Source organism: Cucumis melo, chromosome 8, assembly GCF_025177605.1.
Source record: "Cucumis melo cultivar AY chromosome 8, USDA_Cmelo_AY_1.0, whole genome shotgun sequence".
Lineage (NCBI taxonomy): Eukaryota > Viridiplantae > Streptophyta > Magnoliopsida > Cucurbitales > Cucurbitaceae > Cucumis > Cucumis melo.
This window is the reverse complement of record NC_066864.1, coordinates 30,934,226-30,958,128: the sequence shown is the minus strand read 5'-3', so window position 1 is coordinate 30,958,128 and position 23,903 is coordinate 30,934,226. Positions and strand designations below refer to the sequence as shown.

At 31.5% G+C, this 23,903-nt stretch overlaps 4 protein-coding genes and 1 non-coding gene across 7 annotated transcripts; 4 read left to right on the top strand and 1 right to left on the bottom strand.

Annotated features, from left to right (window-relative positions):
• Positions 1–1,504: 1,504 nt before the first annotated feature.
• Positions 1,505–5,990, top strand: LOC103490100 (uncharacterized). Its single transcript, XM_008449468.3, has 3 exons — positions 1,505–2,257; positions 3,626–3,793; positions 4,070–5,990. The coding sequence occupies exons 1-3, from the start codon at positions 1,715–1,717 to the stop codon at positions 5,798–5,800; spliced, it is 2,442 nt and encodes an 813-aa protein (XP_008447690.3). The 5' UTR covers positions 1,505–1,714; the 3' UTR covers positions 5,801–5,990.
• A 2,014-nt stretch (positions 5,991–8,004) lies between these two features.
• Positions 8,005–10,255, top strand: LOC103490091 (uncharacterized). Of its 2 annotated transcripts, none has more exons than XM_008449460.3 (5): positions 8,005–8,577; positions 8,913–9,000; positions 9,145–9,356; positions 9,447–9,623; positions 10,004–10,255. In XM_008449460.3, the coding sequence occupies exons 1-5, from the start codon at positions 8,383–8,385 to the stop codon at positions 10,079–10,081; spliced, it is 750 nt and encodes a 249-aa protein (XP_008447682.1). In that variant the 5' UTR covers positions 8,005–8,382; the 3' UTR covers positions 10,082–10,255. The 2 variants fall into 2 exon arrangements, with proteins under 2 accessions (XP_008447682.1, XP_008447686.1); XM_008449464.3 differs by having other exon boundaries at positions 8,018–8,577; positions 9,764–10,255.
• Positions 10,256–11,536: 1,281 nt separating this feature from the next.
• LOC103490064 (kinetochore-associated protein KNL-2 homolog) lies at positions 11,537–15,145 on the top strand. Its single transcript, XM_008449442.3, has 10 exons — positions 11,537–11,742; positions 11,830–11,915; positions 12,032–12,176; positions 12,278–12,425; positions 13,429–13,491; positions 13,663–13,841; positions 14,006–14,090; positions 14,186–14,244; positions 14,754–14,817; positions 14,903–15,145. The coding sequence occupies exons 1-10, from the start codon at positions 11,665–11,667 to the stop codon at positions 14,938–14,940; spliced, it is 945 nt and encodes a 314-aa protein (XP_008447664.2). The 5' UTR covers positions 11,537–11,664; the 3' UTR covers positions 14,941–15,145.
• Positions 15,146–15,706: 561 nt separating this feature from the next.
• On the bottom strand, positions 15,707–16,940 carry LOC103490081 (ATP synthase small subunit 6, mitochondrial-like). Of its 2 annotated transcripts, XM_008449453.3 has the most exons (3): positions 16,704–16,940; positions 16,524–16,566; positions 15,707–16,043 (listed from the first exon to the last, which is right to left on the bottom strand). In XM_008449453.3, exons 1-3 carry the CDS (start codon positions 16,822–16,824, stop codon positions 16,040–16,042), a joined length of 168 nt encoding a protein of 55 aa, XP_008447675.1. In that variant the 5' UTR covers positions 16,825–16,940; the 3' UTR covers positions 15,707–16,039. The 2 variants fall into 2 exon arrangements, with proteins under 2 accessions (XP_008447675.1, XP_050945226.1); XM_051089269.1 differs by having other exon boundaries at positions 15,707–16,566; positions 16,704–16,880.
• Positions 16,941–18,463: 1,523 nt separating this feature from the next.
• Positions 18,464–18,537, top strand: TRNAV-AAC (transfer RNA valine (anticodon AAC)). Its single transcript has one exon. It is a non-coding gene; the product is annotated as a tRNA-Val (tRNA).
• Positions 18,538–23,903: the final 5,366 nt, after the last annotated feature.

The window sequence follows — 23,903 nt, the reverse complement described above, 5'->3', positions numbered from 1 at the left end:
AATTATCATTATAAATATTTATTGATGTTCAACAAAATGGTAATTATCTATTAGCGATCATTGTCATTTGATTTTTGTCATTGATAGACGGTGAAATTTAAATGTACTTGTAAATAATTTAACTTAGAACTCATCTAAATACAACTATTTAATTGAAACCCAACAAAAATCGGGGCAAATTTCTTAGCAACAACATCGCAAAAAAAGAAAAAAGATTAAAAACAACAATTTACAAAATATAACAAAAGGCTTAAATAAGTTAAAAAGTGTTGTAGTAGTAATGTGTAGGCTTTGGATGTATGAGAGTGACAACTATTTCACACATCCTCCCTTTAGTTCAATTTTAATTACATTTAGTGTAAGGGGTTGTGACATCCATCCATCATTAATTTAATCCAATACTTTAAGAAGTTTTAATAAATTTATAATTAACTTTAATTGTATAGTTATGTCTATATAGTCTCCTTAATTATACTTTGAAAAGTTTTTAATAATTCTAAATTCTTGTGACATGAGACACACCCTTAAATCTATTAGCCTTTAAGTTTTTAACCCTTTAATTTACACGACAAATTGGAGTTAGGCTAAAATTAAATTTACCTGCTTTATATCATATTATCCTTAAAAGTTATAGAGCATATAGTTAAGTACTGTGAAATAATCATGATATGTAATTGTTTTAACATAAAAGTTTGTATTGTACAAATATTTATTTGCAAGGGTTGATGGACCAAATTCTAATTACATTTACAATTTGGGTTTGTGTTTTCTAATTTATGATTCATTCTTTTACTACAATCATTTAGTTCTCCATAATTTTAACTCCATACTTTGGAAACATTTGTTTAATTTCATTTACTTCTAAAACTGACTATTTTGCCCTTTTATTCTTATTCTTTATGAAACTTTGTAGTGTAAAACAGTTAAAATTATTTCTAAAATATAAAATAATTTTAGATTTTATCATTTATAAACATCGATAATAGTTAACTATGGAATATAATATAAATTTTTGTTATATTTTGTAAATAATTTGATTCATTTTGCTATATTTAAAAATGTTAATTTTTTAATCTTTTATCACGTGAATTTGATTATCATACTTTGTACTTCATTTACTAAAACTTTAAAATATAATCATAAATTTTTACGAAGATTTAAGAAAATAAACCAAAACTATATGGACTAAACTTGTAACATCTAAGGCTAAAGCTAAAGTTTACGATTATTATATAGAAAAGTTTTGATGGATAACAAATAATTGAAACTATTTACAAAATTAGATAGATTTTGATATATTTTATAAATAACTTTTAATCATTTGTTATATTATATAAATATATTAATAAATTTCTCCAAGTCTTTGGTCTTCCTCTACTGTATATATATACATGAATCTTTAGTTTTTTTAAAGAAATTAAATGGTAAATATATTTATATTCCAATCCCATTATTCTCCCAACATGTAGTTATAAAATCTATGTAAGTGTGTATTCCCCACTCTTCTTCCATTGTGCCACCAAACATTTTGCCTTATATATTAATTCCAAAGTTAAAATTTTGTGACAGACCATAATCTCATATCTCTCTTTCTTTTTACAGAGACCTAAAGTTTTGTCAAGTTCTTCCCTTTCCATCTTCATCTTCTCTTTCTTTCAACTACATTTTCCCCCGATCTTATATACAATACATAATTAAAACCGCCTATAATTAAATGGCGGTCACGGCGGCGACCATGATTGTGTGGCGAATGCGCCTAGGCTTAGCTCTACGAGCGGCTTTGGCATGTGGCATAGTCGGCGCCGTCACGGTTTTCGGCCCAGCACCTGTTAGACGGTTACTGGCCTTCTCAGCTTTCTCCTACTTCACCACCATTTCTATAGTACTTTCCGACGCTGTTTCCCTCGGTGACGCTGTGAGGGGTGTGTGGCACGTGATGTGGGCAGTGGTGTTTGTGGTCGTCTCGTCTCTGCCGTGCTTGTGGCTGATCGGACCGGGACGGTTCACCAGTGCGGCATCGGCGGCGGTTGCAGTGGCTGTCAGTGCGTTTGTGGTGGCCCTGCCGGAGCGGACACACTTGCTGACGAAGCGAATCGCGTTTGGACAGCTGGTGATTGTGTACGTTGGGACAGTGATTCACGGCGGTCAGATCAGTTTTGTTAAGCACCCAATACGTGTTGCGTCTAGTACGGCTGCCGGAGCTCTGGCCGCCGTCGCCGCCATGATGATTCCCTTTCCACGCCTCGCTTTCTTCCAGGTAAAATCAAGCCTACGTCCATAAATAATTTTCATAATTACAACAAAAGATTTTGTTAAAATTTTAATTATACATACATGCATATACAATACATACATATATACAGGACAAATAATAATGGTTATAATTTCCTTGTTGGTTTTGAGTATTCATATTGGATTTTGGTGTGATAAAATATCTATTATATCACTATTTAATTTTAATTCTTTTGGAATACTTTGCATCACAGTTATGAAAGCATGTTGTGAACTTTTTAAACCGTATCCAAATAATTTGTCTTTCAAATATGAAAAACACATTTATACACTTTCGGTTGAACTCATCTTTACTTCTTTTTTTCTTGGTTAATCCTAATTTATCAAGAAATAATCTCTTTTCATAAAATATTTTGTTTTCTTTTTTTTTTTTGACATAGTTAGAATGGAGGATAGAATGATAAGTATAACTTAAGATACACTCCTATATTAAAGTTTAATTGGTGTGAAATATGAGTAAAGTAAAGTAATTAAATAAATAATTTCTTCTTTTAAAAAATAAAGTGATATAGACTATGGGAGACATATAACTTAAAAATATTAAATATTTTTAAAACGTTTGACTCTTTAAAATCAATTTTGTTTCATCTCAAAATTAAATTATTTTAGAGGTAGAAAATAAATCAATCAAACATGGTAAGATTAGAGATCACTATAAAAAATATAATAATTAAATGAATAAGTATGAGTAATTAAATTATATTGTATAGTTACTTAGTCTTGGTTGTTAAAAAAAACCCACGACAATACTCAAATATGTACGATAAAAAAAATTAGTTGATTTTATTTTAATAAAGTCAAGAAAATAAAACAAATATATTTGTCAATAAAAACATTTTCAAATAGAGTAAAAAAAAATCAAAATACTAATAAAATTACTATATTTTATAAACATTTTAAACAATTATGTCATTTACAACTATTTTTCAATTTATAAATAAACACATAATAAAACTTTGGAAGAAAATTAGATAAAATGATTTAAAGAAGTTTAGTTGATTTTACCTTAACAATTGGTGTAATTCCAATCCAATCCGTCAAAATTCATCCCATCTAACTACAAAATTCAGCGGTACATTTATCTTCACGTGTTCTTAACTTCAATTTTGTTTTGACTATAACGTTTTCTTTCATTTCCTTAACAAATATAAGAATAGGATTTGACACCTTCGACCCCGATAAAAAGAAATAACTTATCACACATAAATGACGATGAACTTATTAATCGTCCATGGAATAAAATAAGAATATTGTAAAAATAAAAATAAAAGAGAGAATATTATATTTTGATATATATTGTATATATGTTTTTAAATTTGGGATGTGGATGCAGATAAGGAAACTTAGTAAGGGTTATTGTGAGAATGGTTGGAAGAGAGTAGAGGCAATGGTGGAAGGAGTGGGTGCAAAGACCAAAGGAGAGGCAGTTGCATTTATGGTTGAAGCCAAGTCTCTATCAACCAACGCAACTAAGCTTCTTCAAACTATCAAATCCAATATGGTATCATTTCTCTTCACCTTTTTTTTTTCTTTTCATTTTTTCATCAATCAAAATCAAATCTTTAATTTTAGTTTCAATCATACTATTTTCTTTCAATTTACTTTTCGTTTTGGTTTTTTTTCGTCTTGTATTTTTAGATTAATTTTAATCTTTTAATATTTTTCTTATTTTGTTTTATGTGAATGGTGATGCATTGCAAAAGATGAGTGATGTCTCGATGGGCATTCAAATTTTTAATTTTTGTTCGAATCATGATCATTTTTCTTATGAACACAGAGAGGGGTGATTTGGGAGAGACGACAAATGGGCTTCGACGTTGAAGAAAAATTGGAAGAAATGGAAGTTGCAATGAAAGGAATGGAAGCCGCTTTAACTTCCCCTTCCATGGTCTTCGGATCAATGGACGAACAGCTCTCCAATTTCCTCAACAATCTCAAACCCAAAGCCATCTCAAAGCTACAACAATTCAAGATCACCGTTCCTCCTACTTCCACCACCGCGCCGGAGACAAAACCCACCTTCTCAACCCCTTTACCTCTCAATATTTCTCCCATCACCCCTCAGATTCTTCCCACTTCCTTCTTCTTGCGCTGTATGGAAATCCTCCTATACGACTCAACCGCCGGCCGGAATCTCGTTTCCGACGTGGAAATTGGTCGGAGAGTCAACGGAGAAAAAGCAACTCAGTTGGGAGATCATTGTACCACAAAAACTTGTTGGGGCACTTTGTCGAACATGTTGCCTACAAACCAGAGTTTGTGTTTTGCGCTGAAATGCTCGATTACATTGGGGCTTGCTGTGTTTCTGGGATTGACTTATACAAAACCAAATGGGTATTGGTCAGGATTGACGGTTGCTATCAGTTTTGCAACGGAGAGACAAGCTGTTTTTACCGTTGCAAATGCTCGAGCTCAAGGGACGGCCATTGGGTCAATCTATGGAGTTTTATGCTGTTTTATTTTAAAGAAATATGAGTATTTATGGCTCTTACCTCTTCTTCCTTGGGTTGTTTTTACTAGCTTTCTTGTTCATAGTAGAATGTATGGTCAATCTGGTGGGATAGCATCAGCATTAGGCGCATTGTTAGTTCTTGGGAGGAAGGATTATGGCGTTCCATCTGAGTTTGCAAATGCTAGACTCACTGAAGCTTGCATTGGATTACTCTGTTTTCTTACAGTGGAGATTATATTCAACCCAACAAGAACAGCTACTTTAGCAAAAACAGAATTCTCAACAACTTTGGTGGCACTTGAAGATTTCATCAAAAGGGTAATCCTTGTTCCTCAAAAGAACTTGAATCATGAAACTTCTAATTTCGTTTCATTGATACAACACCACAAAATCCTGAAATCCCATGTTAGTCAATTAGAAAAATTCATTGTTGAAGCTGGGTTTGAGCCTAATTTCTGGTTCACACCTTTCCAAGGTGGTTGCTATGAGAAAATTTTGAAATCCCTTCAGAAAACATTGGATATCTTACAAATTATGCTGCATGAAATAAAGTTTCTGTCTCTAGAACTCAATAGTTCTGGTCTTATTGTGAAGGAACTTCATGATAGTTTAACTGAAGACATGGAAATTTTCAGCAAAAAACTTGGATGTTCTTTGAAGTTCATGGAGATGTTGAGCTCAATAAAGTCCTTAAAAGAATTGCAGAACAAAAACCAAAACCAATGTCTAGAAATGGAAATGGGGAAGAAGGGTTCAAATGATGGATGCAAAGCTTTTGCTCTTATTGAAGAAGATGTTGAGAAAATTGTGGGTTCTTTCAGCCAACATGCTAATGAAATATTGAGCAAAGCTTACACAAACGACGAAGTGGAGGGAAATTTGAAAGGCCAAATGACACTATGTTTGAGTTCAATTGGGTTTTGTATGGAATGTTTGATGAGAGAAACAATGGTGATGGAGAAAGAAGTGCTTCAAGTGCTGAAACTGGAGAATCCATCTATTCATATTAATTTGCAAGAACTTTCAACAAGACTAAACGCTTACTGTACAAAGTAAACTGACTAGAAATCAAATCTATAGTGATATACTTATAAAGATATACTGAGTTTACTTTGCAGCAATTCAGCAAAGTTTATGGTCTGAGTTGGTGCAAAAGCTTGACATCCTTCTATGTGTACTAAGTTCAAATAAAATAATTTAAATGCCTTGATTGTTTTTTAAATCAAAAGGCAAACAACACATGACATGAACCGTCGTTTCTGACATTGAATTATCAATTTTATGGTCTGAGTTTGTGCCTTCTAAGTTGAAATAAATGGTTTTGAATGACTTTGATTGTCTTTTTTTGTTTATTTTTTAAACCAAATGGCAAACAAACATATTATATCTAATGTATCTTGATTTGTACATAAGTTTACTTTATTTGCCGTAGTTGTGTTATTAACAAAAAGAAAAATTGTAAGTCTCATGATTACATATAGCTTTTGGTCCATTAATCTTTATTAGAGGCAACTTGCACCGCAGCAAAGTAGTAATGCCAGCGTGTGCAAAGCCATGCATACTTAAATGTACAAACTTTAAAAGGTGCCTACTAAATCTTGAAACTTTGATTTTGTGTCATAATTAAGTCATTGAACTTTTGTAATAGGTTGGGGATAAGTTTTTTTCTTTTTGGAAAGGACTTTTAATTACGACTTGGAGTGGTAGGATTTGAAAGCGTGACCTCGTGTCTTAAGAAACATACAAATGTCACTTAAACTAAGCACATGTTGACTGTTATTAATAAGTTTAACCACAAGATAAAATAACTTTTAAAGAAAAAAAATGTATAAGTGTATTTTAAAAATATTATTATAATTAAACTAAAAGTATATTTAGAACAACTTAGATAAAGGATTTTAAAAATTATTTAAAACCCTTCTTAAAACACACTTTTTTATGAAAGCATTTGTATATATAAATTTTTTCGTTTGTTATATATACTAAAAATATTTTTATTACAATTTTTTTGAGACTGATAAGTGGCGACAGTCGTAGTAGTTGGTTGTCAAAATTTGTTAGTAGATTCACCAGTTCGTGGTGGTTGGAGATTGGCCGACGACGGTCACCGGAGATTAGCCTAAACCCTAAAAATATGTTTGTTAAAAAAATTTTAAGGTTATGGTAGCATAGAAGATGGGTTGGCAATGGTCGCCATAATTGATTTTCGGAAGTTTGTCGGTAGAGTCACCAGAGGTGGTGATCAGAGATCGAATGAAACAGTCAACGAAGATTAGTCTAAACCCTAAAAATATTTTTATAAATAATTTTCAAGGTTGATCGATGGTGATTGGAGGTTGGTTGGCGATGGTCCCGGAGTTGGTTGTTGGAAGTTCGTCGGTAGAGTCACCAAAGGTGGTAGTCAGAGATTGGTCGGGGATGATCACCAGAGGAGGCGTCCGAAAGTTGGTCGACGAACGTTTCAAGACTTTGAAACAAATACCCTAGAGTTGAATGACTTGTGAGTTGTTTTAAATCATAATCTTCAATTAAACCTTGCTTTAAACAATAACTTATTATATTATAACCCACCCTACTTTGCTCATATAGTCAGTCATATGATACCCTTAACAAAATCTACTTCACTCGTATTATAGCCACTCTATGCACATGTCCAAATATATCCTTAGTTCTTAAGGCACATGAATGCTTGTAGCTCTTATTGACTTCAAGTCGACTAACTAAGTCCATACAAAGATAAAAGTTTAATAACTTGCTAGATAACAAAAATATTATGTTTAAATGACTCATAAATTTTAAGAACAAATTGGAATTCTTTTAATCTTGTATTAAATTTTTGTAGACATATATATATCGATATTCTCAAAATTCTTTTTAGAATATTTCTATGTGTTTGATATCTGTAGGTGAATTGTCATTTGTGTTAAAAAAATTTAAGATAAAGGTAAATCTTTTATTTTTCTTTAAATAAGAAGAAACTAATTTCATATTTATCGTGTCCATATCAATATTTTTATCAAAGGATCATCAAACATTCTACCAAAATCCAACCCTTCAAATTTTTGTCAATATTAAAAATTTATGCTTTCTATCAAACACAAAATTAAAATAAAAAATAAAAGAAAGAAGATTAAATATTAGAAAAATAAGGAAACAAAATTTGTCATCTAAACTGCATGCAATTTTTAATAAAAAATAATTAGTAAAATAATGAATTTAGGATCATTTGTTTAATTGGGGTGTCCACTATGTTGTGCAGAGGTACTTTATCTTTTTCTTGCATCTACCGTAACTGTAAACTTCAATGGTGGAAATATCCAAAGATTCCAACCCCCATTAAACGCCAAAACCTTCTCTTCTTTCAACCTTCTCCTCCTCCTCCACCTCCTCCCCTCCTTCCTCAAAACCCTATTCCTTCAATTTCACCTCCACATTTCTTTTCTCTGTTCCTACCTTTTCCGAACACTTCTTTTCAACCACCAATTCCACTCGCCCTCTCTGTTTCCAGATCCATTTCAATTCCTTCGCTTCTGATTTCCCAAGTGGGTGGGGTTTCCCCCCTTTTTGCCTATTTGGGTATTTCGTTTTAGGGTTTTTGATCCCATAATTTTTCTGCGTTTAAGAAGATTCGGCAACCCATGTCGGCTGGAGTCTGTGGAAAGCGTGTGGGGTTTGAAGAGATCTTTGGATCTTCTTCTTCTCCGACGGCCTGTTCTTCCGCTAAGAGGTCTCGTTGGTCCACTTTCGGATCCCCGACCCGATCGGACTTCGGGTCTGGACCTGACGATTCTGCTTCGGTTTTGCTTCAAATGTTCCCTGGAGTTGGTGCAGAGGTTCGTTGATAGGATCGTTAGTTTTTCTTTATGTTTTATGAGTTCTGTTTTTAGTTTCTTTTGGGTTTTGATTGCAAGTTTCTATAGATATGTTTGTTTATGTTAAAGGAATCATTCATGAATAATGCTACTAGATGCAATCAGAAAGGAATTGCATTAGGATAGTTTGATTTCGAGACATCCATAAGAATTATAGTTAAACCATGTTGTTATTCATTTAAAGCTCTTGGAAGATCTGGTTATCCTTTGTATGTATGTTTATCAGGTCTAAATCGAAACTATTATTAGGACTCATAACATGAAGATTAAACTAAAGATGCAATTATGTTCTATAGGTGCCTTCCTTCGATGATTTTAGTGCTCGTGGTGACTCTGCGACGATAGGAAATTGTTCTACTGTTCTGGATGAGAGAACAGCTACATGTAAGTTGTTATTATGCATATGCTTGCATATCATCTGACATTAGTTTAAAAAAAGTTTGATCATTGAAAACACATACCTGGCCTGGATATCTTATAATACAAGAGAATGAGGGGGTTTTGTTTTGGGGGGATTTCTGAAATTAGGCAGCCAAATGTCACATGAGAAGATCGAAGAAGCTAAAGATGTTAGTTCGGCCGTTGCTGAAGGGAATGGAATGCATGGGTCCAAATGGGTTGACATGTTTGTGCAAGAAATGGCGGGGGCAGTGGATGTTGGCGATGCTAGAATTCGAGCTGCAAGGATTTTAGAAGCTTTTGAACATAATGTAACTGTGAATTCAAGAGAATCGGAGGAGGTAATGTGGAAGTATCATTCATAGATTTTTCAATCTCCTTTCGATGAAGTATCAAAGGTAAAATTTGCGTTTCTCCATATTGTGTTGCAGTTAAAGCATGCTTCTTTGAAGGAGCATTTGCAAAGTTTGGTAAATGACAACCAAATTTTAAAGAGAGCGGTAGCCATTCAACACGAGCGGAATCTCGAGCAAGAGGAGAAGACAAGAGAAGTCCATCAGTTAAAGCATGTCTTATGTCAGTATCAAGAACAAATTCAAAGTTTAGAGGTAAGCATACTTGCTCATTCATAGCTTGCTTCCTTAGAGTAATCACAGGATGCACCAAAATCCATGTGATTTTTAAACCTTATTACATCATTATCTTCATGTTTGTCAGTTTTTACGTTTTCTCTCACATCATGTTGCAGTTAAATGTATAGATTAGAACACCATAGCTCGGGAATCTTATATACCGACTCGATGAAGATTTAGAGAAGTTAGACTGTTGAATACACAGCTAGCTGTCGGCTTATAATCTGAGTAGTCGATGACCATCCTTCGTTGGTTGTTACTCAGATGCAAGATTAAGAGAAGTTGTGCTGAAAGTTTGCTTTTGTAGTAAATGCCACAATTTCTCATGTTGCTATGAACAATTTGTTTCTTTGCAGGTTAGAAATTACACGTTAAATCTCCATCTGCAGAGGGCACAATCTGTTTCAGGACCCTTCCACCAAGACATATTTTAATGTTGTTTTTGTTTCATTAATTTTCTCTCTATACCTTTTCTTTAACCAACGTTGAGTTGATGCCAATATATTATAAAGTCATTTGGGTTGTGATTGTGATATTCTCAAGCCAAAGCCACTTTGGCAAGTTTGTTGTGATGAAATGTTCAATGCTGAGCCCTACTTTGTTTGAAAGTGTTTTGATGCAACTCAAGATGAAAAGCTATGTGTTGCCTTCAATTTAATATGTTAATGCCACTCCTAATTTATGTATTCATATTTGATATTGGCCTTTTCTCTCCTTTGCACAGCAACATTCTTTACCATGGGTGTACGGCTTAGATTTTGCACCTCTCAAGTTGTCCCACAATGTTATTGTCTTGAAACGTTAGATCCTCGTTTGGTAATTATTTGTGTTTTGTCTTTGGTTTCTGAAAATTAAGCCTATCAACTCTCATTTGACCTCTAATTTAATTATTGTTGGATAACTATGTATTTTTTACCAATAGAATTATCTAAACTTACTTTAAAAATAGATGCAAATACGCCTTTACTTATGAGCTTTGAAGGCATCTTTGTCTACATGTTTTGGAGTGTACTTGAATCTTGGATTTTGCCATTGTTCTTATGGACAAATCTTGTAAAATGGACGAAGTAATCCAACTCTTAAAAATGCATCAGAATGCTTTGTATGTTATTCTAATAGTTCATCGTTCGATCTCTTACTTCACATACTACGATAGTTAACAAATAACTAAATAATTTTGAATTCGATTGGTTTGGAGGATATCATTTAATAGAATGTTAAAGTTAAAGTCCGGTAACATTTTTTAGCTTTGGTACATATATTTTTCACTACACTATTGAGTCTTTGAAATTAGAAATTTCACCCAATCAAATTATAATTTGATACCGAGTAATCAATCACGTTACTCAATTAGTACATAAATCGTTCTCGAGCATAACTAACTAACTAAAATTGGCTAATCTAAGTTTAAATCCGAAACTTAAAAGATTTTAGTGAAGGTAATAGGGTAACATAGGACTCTACTTGATTAGACTAACTGATCAAAGTTAAACAAATGGATTAATAATCAAAGCAATCAGTTTTGATCCCATTGACTTGGGTTGATTCGGTTCGTCGAGACCAAAAATCAATAAAGCAAAATTGGTTATTATTTATTATGATAGAACTCAAGTATATTGCGCAACAATGAATTAAAATTGCAAGAGATAAACCGTTGCTTTGATCGTCAAATTAAACCAAACTTTAACTCACTCGCCGAAATAAGTTCTCGCATTAAGCTCCTTCGTTTATTACTAATATACCCTTTATATCTCAATAATACACTAACAATATAGATTACATAGAGAGGAAGATAAAGTTGTCATATAAGAAATTTTGTAAGGGCAAATGTGGGATATGGAAAGGATAATATTGTAAATTTAGGGAACTATAAACTTCACATCGAGCTTTAAAGCATTCCCGCGCGAGTTCAATTTCCATCTTCTTCTCATCTAAAAATTGTCGAAACTTTCCGAAGAAAAAACCTAATGTAAACCAATTTCTCTTTCGAAATCTCTACAGAATTTATCAAACGATCATGGCTTCTTCTCCAGAATTCCGTGGAACAACAACCCCCAACAGCTGCGGCGCTTCAGTTTCTCACTTCCAGAAAACAGTAAGCTCTTCCTCAAACTTCTCTTCAATTACTTTTACTGATTCGATACTGATTGTGTGTCTTATTGGTTGAATCAAACAATTAAAGGTTCGCTTGCTCGATTGGTGGTTAACCAGAGCTGAAAGTAACTCCAATGGGAAAACCCTAGCCGTTGCCGGCTTAACATCCACACCGTAATGACATTTTCCCCTCTCGTTCTGGGGTTTTCTCTCTAATTGTTTCTGTTTTCTTTCACTTTTTGCTGTAGTCTTTCGCCAAATCGCGAGACAGTTTTATCGTTTTGTTTTAGGGGACAACCTGTTCGAGTATTTTCTTCTGCTCCCATCGTTAAGAGACACGATGTTTTCACTCTGGAGACTGCTGATGGAATCTGTGTTGTTCTCAAGGGTTTCATAAACAAACTGCGTACAACTGATAATGGGTTCACGCCTCAGGTTTGCGTGTCAAATAAACAATTTCTGGTCATTTGATTTTCCACTCGTTTTCTTTACTTATTTGTATATTCTTGGTGCTTTGATTTGGGTTTTGCCGACAGGTTTTCAAGCATTTTTTGTTTGGGTTTCCTCCCAACTGGGAAACTCATGCAGCTAATTGCTTTGAGGGAGGAGCTTCTGATAGTACTGCTCCTGGGGGAAATGTTTCTCATAAAGATAATTTGCCCTGTACATCAAAAAGTGTTACTGGTATACTCTTCTACTTGTTGGTTTTGTGTCAAACGCTTTCTAAGCGCGACATGTGCATTTTAGACACCACGTGGATATTTGAATATGATTCCGATAATTGCACGTGCCACCTCTTGAATACACTAACCGCATATGTTTATTAGAATTAGTAAAAGTTGTCGTAACTTCTCAATTATGTTTGTTATTTTGTTAGATGATATTCCTGTTTTTTGTAGAATCATACCTGTCAAATCTTGTGATAAATGGATGTTCAGTCTTAGGTTGTAAATCATCAAATACAAAGAGCAAAGTCTTAAGAATAACTATGTTCAATCTTGGTATTAAGATTGGGCATAAGGAGGTATAGAGTTATCGAGATGTCCAAACAGAGCATGAGTGAAAAAATGGCTGATATTTGGAATTTCCATTGCTCATAGTCTGTGGAATCAAGCCTAATAGGGACAAGATTGCAAATGTTTGAGAGAAGGCCATAGATTTGAGGGTTGGAGACAGCCGGATTTGATTGAGAAAGGGAGGAAGCCATTTCGGCAAGGAAGAAAACTAAAACAAAAGTTGGTCAAGGCAGCTCTGATACCAAGATTGAAGAGTCCTTAAGACTCTGCTCTTTGCGTTTGATTATTTACAACGTAAGAGAGAACATTCATTTATAGTAGGATGTGAACAAGATTTGACAGGTATGATTCTACACAAAAATAGGAATATCATCTAACAAATATGAATTGAGGAGGCAAAACAACTTTTATTAATTCATCATATAGCCAACTTAATGTATAGCTAAATCGACCAAAAAGGTCAAAGGTACGTGGGATTTTTTAAAAATGATGGATATAAGAAATAAAGAAGTTTCGAGTGTAAAAGAATATCAAACTTACTTTTTAGCTGACACGCATCTTTTAATTAATGTCGATTGTATGCAACGTCCTAAAATTATTATCAAACAATGCATTGATGTCTTGTACATGTCCCATTCCTAACATTTCTCTTCAACTTTGAATGGCTGCAGATGCCGACATGAACAACGGTACACTTACCAATATGAATTCTCCATTGCGTGAGATTTCTCCAAGTACGCTTAAAAATCCTAAATATATACGTTTAAATGTTGGATCACATAGAAAAATATCTGTTTGGTTTTGAGTTTTCTTGAATTCTTTGATCATATGGCATTGTGGTATTAGAAATATGCAGTTGATTTCAACTTTATGAATGTAAGATCTAAGAAAAGGTTGTCAATAAGGTAATGGATTGGATCATGGAGATTCTATGGCCGAAGAAACAATGCAGACTACTAGTGCAACTGAAACTCCAGTACCATTCACGGGTGCTAACGTTCAAGATGAAGAAGTTGACAACAAAGGAAAAAAAGAGACAGAATCGCGGAAGAAGGTCAAGAAGAAAATTATTTTTTATTCACCTGTAAGTTATTTCTGCCATTCATGCTGTTTTTCCACTGCTTCTCTAATATTAGTAGTAGCAATCTTCTTTTTGAATGTCTAGATTTTAATTTCTGTATTTGTTTGTCGGATTTCTGTAGTATATTTGGTTCCTTGAATTGTGCATGGATGGTGGTTGTTATTCAGGGAAGTAGTGTTAGTATGAATACAAGAGGAAGGAAGGAGTGTCTAATATCTCCAGAATGTAGGAGTTATGGGCGATCCCGATCAGGTGAGAATAAGATATAACAAAGTTGATTGAGGCTGATGGGGTGTTCGTTTTGTTACGGTTAATGGAATTGGATTAATGATGAATGATGTTTGCAGGGCGAGTCCTTCTGCCGACAATGGAGTTTTGGCGCAACCAATTACCTGTTTACGACTCGGTAACTTATTTTCAGATAGTTTTCTGTTCATTCAAAATTTAATTTTCCATGGTTTATATTGAACCCTTTAGTTAATTTTAGAATAAACTGTTGGTCTCTTAAACATTCATTTTTTTGTCTCACATACGTGTCTGGTATTCGATTTTTGTGAGTAGACCTATTGTACACTTCTTCTTCTTCTTCTTCTTCTTTTTTTTTAAATAACGAATCTACTAAACTGTAAGATAGGAGTTGTTGAGATTCCAACCATAGACTTAGGGGTTTCTAACATATGTTATATGCTAGTTGAGTTGCTTTTATATATTATATATTGGTTGGTTTTTAACTTATACATGGTTCTTCTGGTATGAATTGAAATAAAAGATGTTTTTCTTTTAAGGTTATTGTCAGCCGATTTCTCTCTGAATTCGAATAAGAGGTCAAAATGAAGGGACTAAGATTTATAGAGACGAAAAAAACATATATTTGGTTATTTTTTAAATCGAAAAACTCATATAATGGGACAACAGGATCGAAAGTTAAGAGGAATACGTGAAGATCAGCAGGACAAAAAACAACAATCACAACCAAGAGGTCTTTTTGTTAATTATGTATTCTGTTTTCTTATTAATTAATTTTGGAAACAAGAACTAACAAAAGGTTGGCTTACCTTGTGCAGGCAGGAAGAGCACAGGTGAAAAGAAAGCGAAAAGATAGTTAAAGTGAGAATGTGATCATGGTATCAAATATAGGTTTCTACTTATTCCCAAACTTTGAAGTCCAAACCAAATGTATAATTGTGTTTATATTTTTGTACGTTTTGCCCCTTGTAGTTTGTTTTGAGCATTTGCACCTATGTACTAGTCTCATAATAACTTAATCTACCTAATTAATCATCGATACACGTCCATCTTCTTTCTCACTACATGTCTCGCTTCATTCTCTACTCAACAAAAATCCACATTCAAATAAAGATGTGCATACACGCCCGGTATTTTGTTTCCGATGACTCTCCTTCGAAGTTTTACTAATGAGCTGAGTTCGAGTCGATTCCAAAATTATTCTCACTCATGTTGAATCCAAACTTCTTATTTATCATAAAAGCAAAGTTTGATTTTATACGCACTAAAGGCCTTATTTTGACAATTCAGCAATCGTGTAAAAGAATGTTCTTTGGTTTAATAGAACTGTTCAAAACTCAAAAAGGTAAATTCGCAAAAACATTCTTCAACAGTTGAGCCGTTTCATAAAAAGCTTTAAAGTTATCTGTTAGTACAAATCTAAAAGTTTTAAATTAAGACGATGGCCTAATACAAAAAAAAAAAACTGTTTCAATTTTTTATTTAAAGACACTACCACACTGTTCTAAGTATGAATGTTTAGAAGAGAGTATGAGTACTTTTTCAAACATCACCAAAATGAAATCAAAAAACTACTAACATTTTGCTCTTACGAAAAATAAAATAGTTCTATGAAGAATTCCTTGATCTCAGCCAGTCCAGATGAGAGTTACCCAATCTGGAAATTCATGTAAGCTTTTATACGACAAGTACTAATCAGTACATGAACAGGTTTCTAGCATTCCAAATTAAAGAAGGGAAAAGCTTGCAACCCAGATGCTACGAAAAAAGAATTCATGTTCATATATAAGAAGTAAACAACATCACAAAAAATCCATCCAAGTATTGATACATACTGAGAAGTACCAATAAAGCTTGATTCAAACGGCTGGTAAACTAACAGCAGCATCTGTTATTTTGCACAAATGAAAAACATCTCACATTTTCCAATGCCACTAATCTCCCCATTAAAGGATTCACCTGCAGCAGGCACAGCATTAGCTTGTCAAGCACATTCCTATATTCTAAATCAACAATCTAGAGAACAATTACTGAAAAACCAAATATATCTGTCAGCTGTAGAAATATAAGTATGCTCGAATGTAAAATCTCTAGAACATAAACAATATATGTGATTCTACAATAACATCTAGAGAAAAAGAAGCTTAATTACTACAAGATTATGGTAAAAATGCTCAATTCTCACTAAAAAAGAATAGCCATTAGTGAGAAATAAGCAACATTGAAACAATTTATGACTGCCACACTCATGTAAATGTAGAAACCCCAAATCAGAAATCAGAAACCCAATATCAAAATCTACAATCATCTTCAAAAGATTTGTGGATTTTACATATTAAAAACACAAATCAACAGACAAACGAAACCATATGAGATACTAGATCTAATTGATATGCAAATCCAAGAAGATGTGCGCAAATTAGGGTTCCGAGAAAATACCGATTGTGCCTCTGCACGAAGGGAGAATTCTTCACCTCTTCCTCTGAAAATTAATCCACGAGAGAATCAGTAACATAAAGAAGTGAAGGATTCAAATTAAACTAAACAAATAACCAAAAAAAAAAAAGAACGAAGAATCGAGAAGAAATAACAAGAAAGAATGATAATCGACGATCGTACCAGAAAATCCGGCAGTCATCTTGGTAATTGCGGCGCCAGTTATGGCGAAACCAACAAGGAACGGCCAGTTCCTCTTCCATTCTCGCCTGAAAAACACCGGCCATGGATCGAATTTCCTCATCTTCCTTCGACTGTTTTGCGTTTGTTCGTCTCTTTCGCAAGTGAAAGAAAGGGGATTTCTTCGAAGCTCAGACTCGTTTGCTCATTATAAATAGACGATTCGAAAAGGCCCAGCCCAAACCTCATGGGCCAGGCCCCATGAATCAACAAAATTGTTTTTAAATTAAGGAAAATGTAATTTCCCTCTTAGTTTTAATTTGTTTATCATTTAATCAAAGGTTTTAAAATATTGAAAATATTTAGGTACAGTCGGGTTACAACGATATGCAGTTTGAGTTGCACTCAAAAAATTGTCAGGTAACAATTTAAAAAAATGATTTTTTATAACTTTTTTACGTGATAAATAAGTGGAAAGCACCTAATCATTGCTTTTAAAAAAATCTCAAAATTTTAGATGATTAAATCAATTAGTTGAAACTCAACGTTTAACCTTCAAAGACTAGGAGTAAGCCTTAGTTGTTTAAAGGTATTAGTGTAAAATATGAAAATGCAAGGAAGGAAAATTAAACCCAAAATATAAAAGGAAAAAGGTGATATTTTAAAATTTATAGGTCAAATGAAAACTAAACTAAAGGATTATTGATAAAAGTGTAACCTTAGCAAACAAATGAAAATTATACTAAAAAAGAACTTAGGAATTAAAATGATTTTTTCTTAAAATAATGTTTAAATATTACTTTCGTCCATAGTCTTAATTGTTTTATTTTCGTCCAATGTGCTCTCAATTAAATGAACCACTTTAGTGTAATAAACCCCATGAGGAGAGAGTGCAAAATTAAATGAAAGCACCTTAATAACCACGACAAGGCCATTGGCTTCCACCCAAATATCCAAACCTAACTCTTCAATCAACAAACAACCTTTCAACTGAGCAATAGTTTATGCCATTTTGATTTCAAGTTATCTATTGATGAACGTCCCTTGAGTAACAACAATAATGGCACAAGGATCATGTTGAATCAATCACCCTTCTACTCCGATCCAATTCTTGTTAGAAATTTTGTTCACTATACTTTTAACGGTTAAGACTATTTTAATTTATACACGTGATGGAGACTCTTTAATAAAATATAATGACTACATTTTAGGATCTTTAACAACTAAAGTCTAATACTAAAATTTCGATTAAAAAATGAAACAAATTTATGGATAAAACCATAAAAAAAATCTTAATTTTTAAAAGTACATAATAAAAATAAACATTCTTGAGAGTATATGAAAAAAAAAATGTAATTAATGTCAAATTATTACATTGAAAAAGAAAACCATATCAAAATGTGTTTAGCATAAACTCGACGTATCACTATCAATTATCATTTTAGTAACATATTCCAACATATCCACCCAAATAAATTAATCTCGATAAGTAACAATCAAATTTTGTTTATAACAATTTAACGTAGAACATAGCTTAACCCTTTCACTAAATATAAAAGAAAAGGTTTAACTAAAAAGAAAGAATTGATTTTTGTTAATTAGCATGTGAGTGCTATATTATTGATACACTCAACATCAATTTGGAAATTTAAACCCATAGAAATTGGTTTTTCTCAAAAAAAAAAAGAAGAAGAAGAAGTAGTAGTAGTAGTAGTAATAATAATATTAGACAAATAAAATAAATTTTGTTCATGTATCAAAACGGTGTCGTGGTGTAGTTGGTTATCACGTCAGTCTAACACACTGAAGGTCTCCGGTTCGAGTCCGGGCGACGCCAATATTTTCCCTATACTTTTTTTTACCTATTTATTTAATAGAAAATTAGGTACAATTAAGAATTTAGTTTTATCACAGCAAACCAAATTGAAACTGGAATCGAAATTTAATTAATATGCGATTTAAGATAATTTAAAATCTGATTTCTCAGTTTCGATTCCGATTGTCTTCACGTCATTCAAGAGATTTGACATTTTTCTCTTTTATCTCATCAGCCATCCTCACTCAGATTTACCCCTAATCTCTTAAATGGACTTTCAAGATGTTTATTTTTTTGGAGAATTAAATTTATAAAATAAAAAAACATAAATTATAGAAAGATAAACGCGAAACCACGCCACATCACATAGTGCCAATTTCGATGCAGTTTAAATTAAACATGTGATTTGGTTCGACTTTAACTCTAAATCAAACTGAGCACGAACACCCTAATAAGCCGAAATAAATGTAAGAATGAAAAGTGAGTGATAGCTTAACCTAATAAAAAAAATAAGAAGTATATAAAAAAGAAAACTTGATGACACAAACAAAGAAAAAATTTTCATATGTGTATATATGATTGATTAAAAAACACAAGAAGAAGAATAGTGTGTACGCAATAGTTTTTTCATATGAAATTAACCATAATTAATTATCCAAATAAAACTATATATACTCTTTCTTTATCTTTGTTCATATAACAAACAAAATAGTCATCAATAAATCTTAATTTGGACAAAAGAAAAAAATCAAATCAAATCATATCATGTTCATATCCAACTTCTATATATATAAACTTTGTACATATCGAAAGAAAGAAAGAATGTGTTAAAAATTCCAAAATTTGAAGCAGTTTAATTAGTCCATAAAAATAGGTAATTAAGAATCTCTATTTGAATCATATATAAACGTTTTTGTCTCCAATTACTTTAACTAATTATTTCTTAATCAATCACATACACAAATATTAATCATCATCATTTTCAATGTTGATTTCGTATCAAATCACAATACTTATCCTAATCTTACTTCTTACTCTCATATATAAAATGTTAGTTAATTACCTCTTCCCCACACATACACAGCCACACGTTTTCATATTGATCCCATGAATCTATTAAAAGTTTAGAAAAGTTAATTAAAACATTAAATCGATAAAATCTAGTTTATTCAGATAACATTATCCTCAAAAACCCTTTTCCTCTTCTCCAATCTATTATCTGTAAAGATTCAATTATTTCATTTTAATATATACCAAAGCCACGTTGACAATGTTCTTGATAGAAGTTGGATTTTTAAATTTCAATATTAGATGTAATAAAACCTAAACACATATTATAAATCAAGTTCTACAAATTATTATAAAAACCTACAAATGAAACACATATCACATAGCTAGGGCTGCACACCAACCCAAAATTCTAGTCATTTTTTCAACAAACCTAAACTTCATAAAAATATGACAGTTCTAAGTCATCTGCATTAATTAATAATTAAGTTGGTAATTGACGAGAATAAATTGCTATATTTTATAAATATTTTAGTTCAATTTTACCAAAATTTCTATCATTGTTCTTTTTTTTTTTTTTTTTCTTTTCAAAAAGTTATATGTACAATAAACTCTAAACTAATCATGCATTAAATTAGAAAATCTTTTAAACTTCAAAAGTGAATCAAAATTTATAGAATTATATCTGTAAATTTTAATAGGTAGATTAATTTACGTAGATCCTAAGTTTGAAAATTAAATTGTTCATACATCAATTCAAAGCCACCATTGGAAAAAATGAAAGAAAGACTTTGAAAGGTTGAATAATATAAAGAAAAGGTTATTAATGGGAGTCAAGTTAGGCCACATTCGGAAGCTACAAAAAGCTTAGGCTAGAAAATGTAACCGCATGTGAAGAGCCCAACCACATTTATACATTACCCTTTTATGATATGATATGATATGATATTTGGTACCTTACCATTATTATTCATCTTTTTACATCATTTTCCTCATCTTTTATTATTTATTTATCTTCAAATATGTATTCACAGAATGAGAATATTTGTAAAACAGAAATTCGATTAATTGATATATTCATTAAATATGTACATAAAATACAAAAATCATCATTTCTTAATATATTAAGATGGATATATATATGTCAAAAAGAATATGAGTGAAGATAAATATGCATTCATATATTCGTAAAATTAGAATATTAATATAGATATTTTATTTCTTGATCCAAAAAAACATTTCCTACAAACATGGAAACAAAATAGGAAGGAATAGCTATTTTAATTTTAATTTGTTAAAAATTTTATTTTCATGTAATGAAAATAATAAAACTTGGTGTCTTGGAAACTATAGGAATTGGTTGAATTTTTTAATTCTAATTTATTGGGATGCATTTGGACATATCAACGTTTAAAAGTCAAATGTACGCGTGGGATGGTTTTGTAATAAGTCAAATCACATGTTCTAATTAATTATCCCTTTATATATAGAATTTTTGACTTCAAAAATTAGCAAAATTTTAAAATCTATCGATAAACTTTTATACATTTTAAAATTTTACTATATTTTTATATATTTTCTTTTAAATCCATCCTTCTTAATAATTTCTCTTATTATATATCAACATCTACGTTCATATATATATATATATATAAAGTTGTGTTTAGGTAATTATTTAGTTTTTTACTTTTAATCTTTAAATTTTTTATTTATTTTCTCTCAACTTTTTTTAAAAAATTTTAGCTTCTTACAAGAAAAAAATTATTTGAATTTTTAGGTAATTATATAAAAAAAATAAATTCATGAAAAATAAACAATAATGAAATATTTTATGTTTACCAACAATAACATAACTCAATTGACATAAAGTATGAACCGTAAACTTAAAGTTTAAGATTCATATTTGAGCCCACATGTTATCAAACCCTAAGAAAAGAAAAATCAAACAAAATTGCGTTTGTAAAATTATTATAAAAAAAAAAATCCTAAAATAAATTGAGATGTTATGTTGAATGGAAAGATAATCTCATTGATCAAATTTTAGAGTTTAATCAACTTGTGAGTTTGTTGTATCTTTTGTTATAAATTCTCTTGTTCGTACCATGGACAAACAATAAAAAAAGAAATTGTATGTGCTTAGTATAGTTGAATATTTTGTTTTTCCAAAAAAACGAAGCATTAAGAAGAACAAGAATGAAATTACTCTTTTGAATTTCAAACTTCTAAATTGAATTATATACTTTCTGTTGCATTGCATGTTAGTAAGTTTTATTTTAATTAATTTATGGTTTGTACAAAATTTTGAAATTACCATAAACTATTTAATAAGTAAGATGAACAATTTTTAAAATTAGTTTTATAATAACTTTTATTTCATTTTAAATACAACAACGATGCTGATGGATCAAACCTTCAATTTTTAAAAGGAAAGTAATGTCAAATATTATGAAGAACTAAGTCTCTACTTTTGAAACTTTTTGTTAGTTTAATTAAGAAAATGCACCCAAGTATGGGTATAATTAATATATATATATATATATATATATATATATATATATATATATATATATATATATATATATATATATATATATATATATATATATATATATATATATATATATATATATATAATTTAAGAAATAGAAAAAGTCAATGGTTTTTTTATAAATGGAAAAAACCAATCACATGACATGAGAGTGATGTGTACCCTTTTTCTAGGAGATGCTTTGGCTCACAGACACCTTGCAGTTTCATTGTTCATTGTTCATTGCTTAGTGGCACCCATCAAATTAATTTCATTATTTTATTAACTTTCAAACCTCCACCTCCACCCTCCATTTTCCTTTTTCTTTTTCTTTTCTTTCCCCTAATTAAATAAATATTTAGATTTCCAAAATTTTCAACCCTAACTTCCGATGTTACCGATAAAGCATCGAGAGTTTCCCATAACTCCGGACGTTTAAATAGAGGTGTCGGGAGTTTGCTACATGCATAGTGTTGGACAATATACAAAATCATTTTTAAAATTTTTTATTTTCGCCCGACACCTCATAGTATGCATCGGCCATTTCTTGTAACTTGCGACGACCAAATGCGTCCATCGTGAGTTCGTCCTATCTCTTAATGTTGTCATAGATTCATAGTACTGTTCATGCATGTTTTAATTGTTGGGAGATGAAGTACCTCTTTATCTCCCGATGCAATAACTGGAGCGTTGGAGATACCATATCTTCCGACGCCTGTTCTTTCGATGGTGTAAACTAACGTTGGAAGATCCAGAATTTCTTTTAGTGGGTTATTCTTTTAAGAAAACGATACCTAGGGTTAACAAAAACAAGAGACCTATTGATCAAATTACTGCATTCCTATATTATTGAGATAACTATAAATAACAATTTATATCCCTAATAATTATTGATTGATACAATTATTAGTTTAAAGTTTTAATTAATACAACACTTAAAATTTAGAGTTTTTTTTTTTTCATTTTTAGCTTTCTTATAACATATGAATTGCTGAGAAAAATTGAACATCTAACTTTGAAGTTAAGATAATACAAATCTTAGATTAGTTGAGTTATGTTCCTGTTGGCCCTAAACATAGTTTATAACTTAACATTGTTCGAACGAAAATTACATCTCTACTCTGTAAGATCATTTTTTTTTTAAAAAAAAAGAGGGCTTGATTAGAGTAAAATAGCATTTTCAATAATTAGGTTTGTAAATTACAAATTGAATTTTGAGAAAATAATTAATATAATGTTATGTCCTAAAAGAATGATTGAACATTATTTTAAGAAAACAGGAGGAAGGAAGAAAAGAAAAGAAAAGAGAAGCGAAGAATAGGAATGAAAAGTGGGGAATTAGAGAAGAACAAAAGATTGATCCTTAGATTTAGGAGAAGTAGTTGTCTCTTAGGACTTACACTTGAACTTTACAACTAATAAAGCAACTTGGAAAAACAGTGTTTTAAAAGTTTGTCAATTAATAATCAACAAAATCCTCTTTAGCCTACCTCACATATTATTGTTAACTTCTACCCACATCAACTTCCTCTCTTTTTGGAGAATTTTATTATTGTTATTGTTATTATTTTTTTAAAAAAAAACATTAGTTTGATTGATCAACATCTTTCATGTAAAAATTAGACTAAAATTAGGGTCGAGATTAAGTCACTACAAGAAATCAGAATTTTTTCGACGCCGAAAAACGTCGGGGGAAGTGAAAAATACGTCGGGAAAGGATCTCCCGACGCAATCCATGGCGTCGGAAAAGCCTCGTCTGCTTTTCCGACGCCATGTACTACGTCGGGAAAGCCTCCTCTGACAGACTTTATCGTGCATCTTTGTTAAAGAACCGTTTTGCCGACACTATACT

Bases quoted from the DNA above. Each gene is read 5' to 3' on its own strand.
- LOC103490064 (XM_008449442.3), top strand. From the start codon at position 11,665: ATGGCTTCTTCTCCAGAATTCCGTGGAACAACAACCCCCAACAGCTGC. The intron at 11,916-12,031 runs GTAATGACATTT...GTTTTGTTTTAG, and splicing joins GCCGGCTTAACATCCACACC to GGGACAACCTGTTCGAGTAT. The intron at 14,091-14,185 runs GTGAGAATAAGA...TGATGTTTGCAG, and splicing joins TTATGGGCGATCCCGATCAG to GGCGAGTCCTTCTGCCGACA.
- LOC103490091 (XM_008449460.3), top strand. From the start codon at position 8,383: ATGTCGGCTGGAGTCTGTGGAAAGCGTGTGGGGTTTGAAGAGATCTTT. The intron at 8,578-8,912 runs GTTCGTTGATAG...TATGTTCTATAG, and splicing joins TCCCTGGAGTTGGTGCAGAG to GTGCCTTCCTTCGATGATTT. The intron at 9,624-10,003 runs GTAAGCATACTT...GTTTCTTTGCAG, and splicing joins AACAAATTCAAAGTTTAGAG to GTTAGAAATTACACGTTAAA.
- LOC103490081 (XM_051089269.1), bottom strand. From the start codon at position 16,824: ATGAGGAAATTCGATCCATGGCCGGTGTTTTTCAGGCGAGAATGGAAG. The intron at 16,567-16,703 runs GTACGATCGTCG...ATTAATTTTCAG, and splicing joins GATGACTGCCGGATTTTCTG to AGGAAGAGGTGAAGAATTCT.
- LOC103490100 (XM_008449468.3), top strand. From the start codon at position 1,715: ATGGCGGTCACGGCGGCGACCATGATTGTGTGGCGAATGCGCCTAGGC. The intron at 2,258-3,625 runs GTAAAATCAAGC...ATGTGGATGCAG, and splicing joins CACGCCTCGCTTTCTTCCAG to ATAAGGAAACTTAGTAAGGG. The intron at 3,794-4,069 runs GTATCATTTCTC...TTATGAACACAG, and splicing joins AAACTATCAAATCCAATATG to AGAGGGGTGATTTGGGAGAG.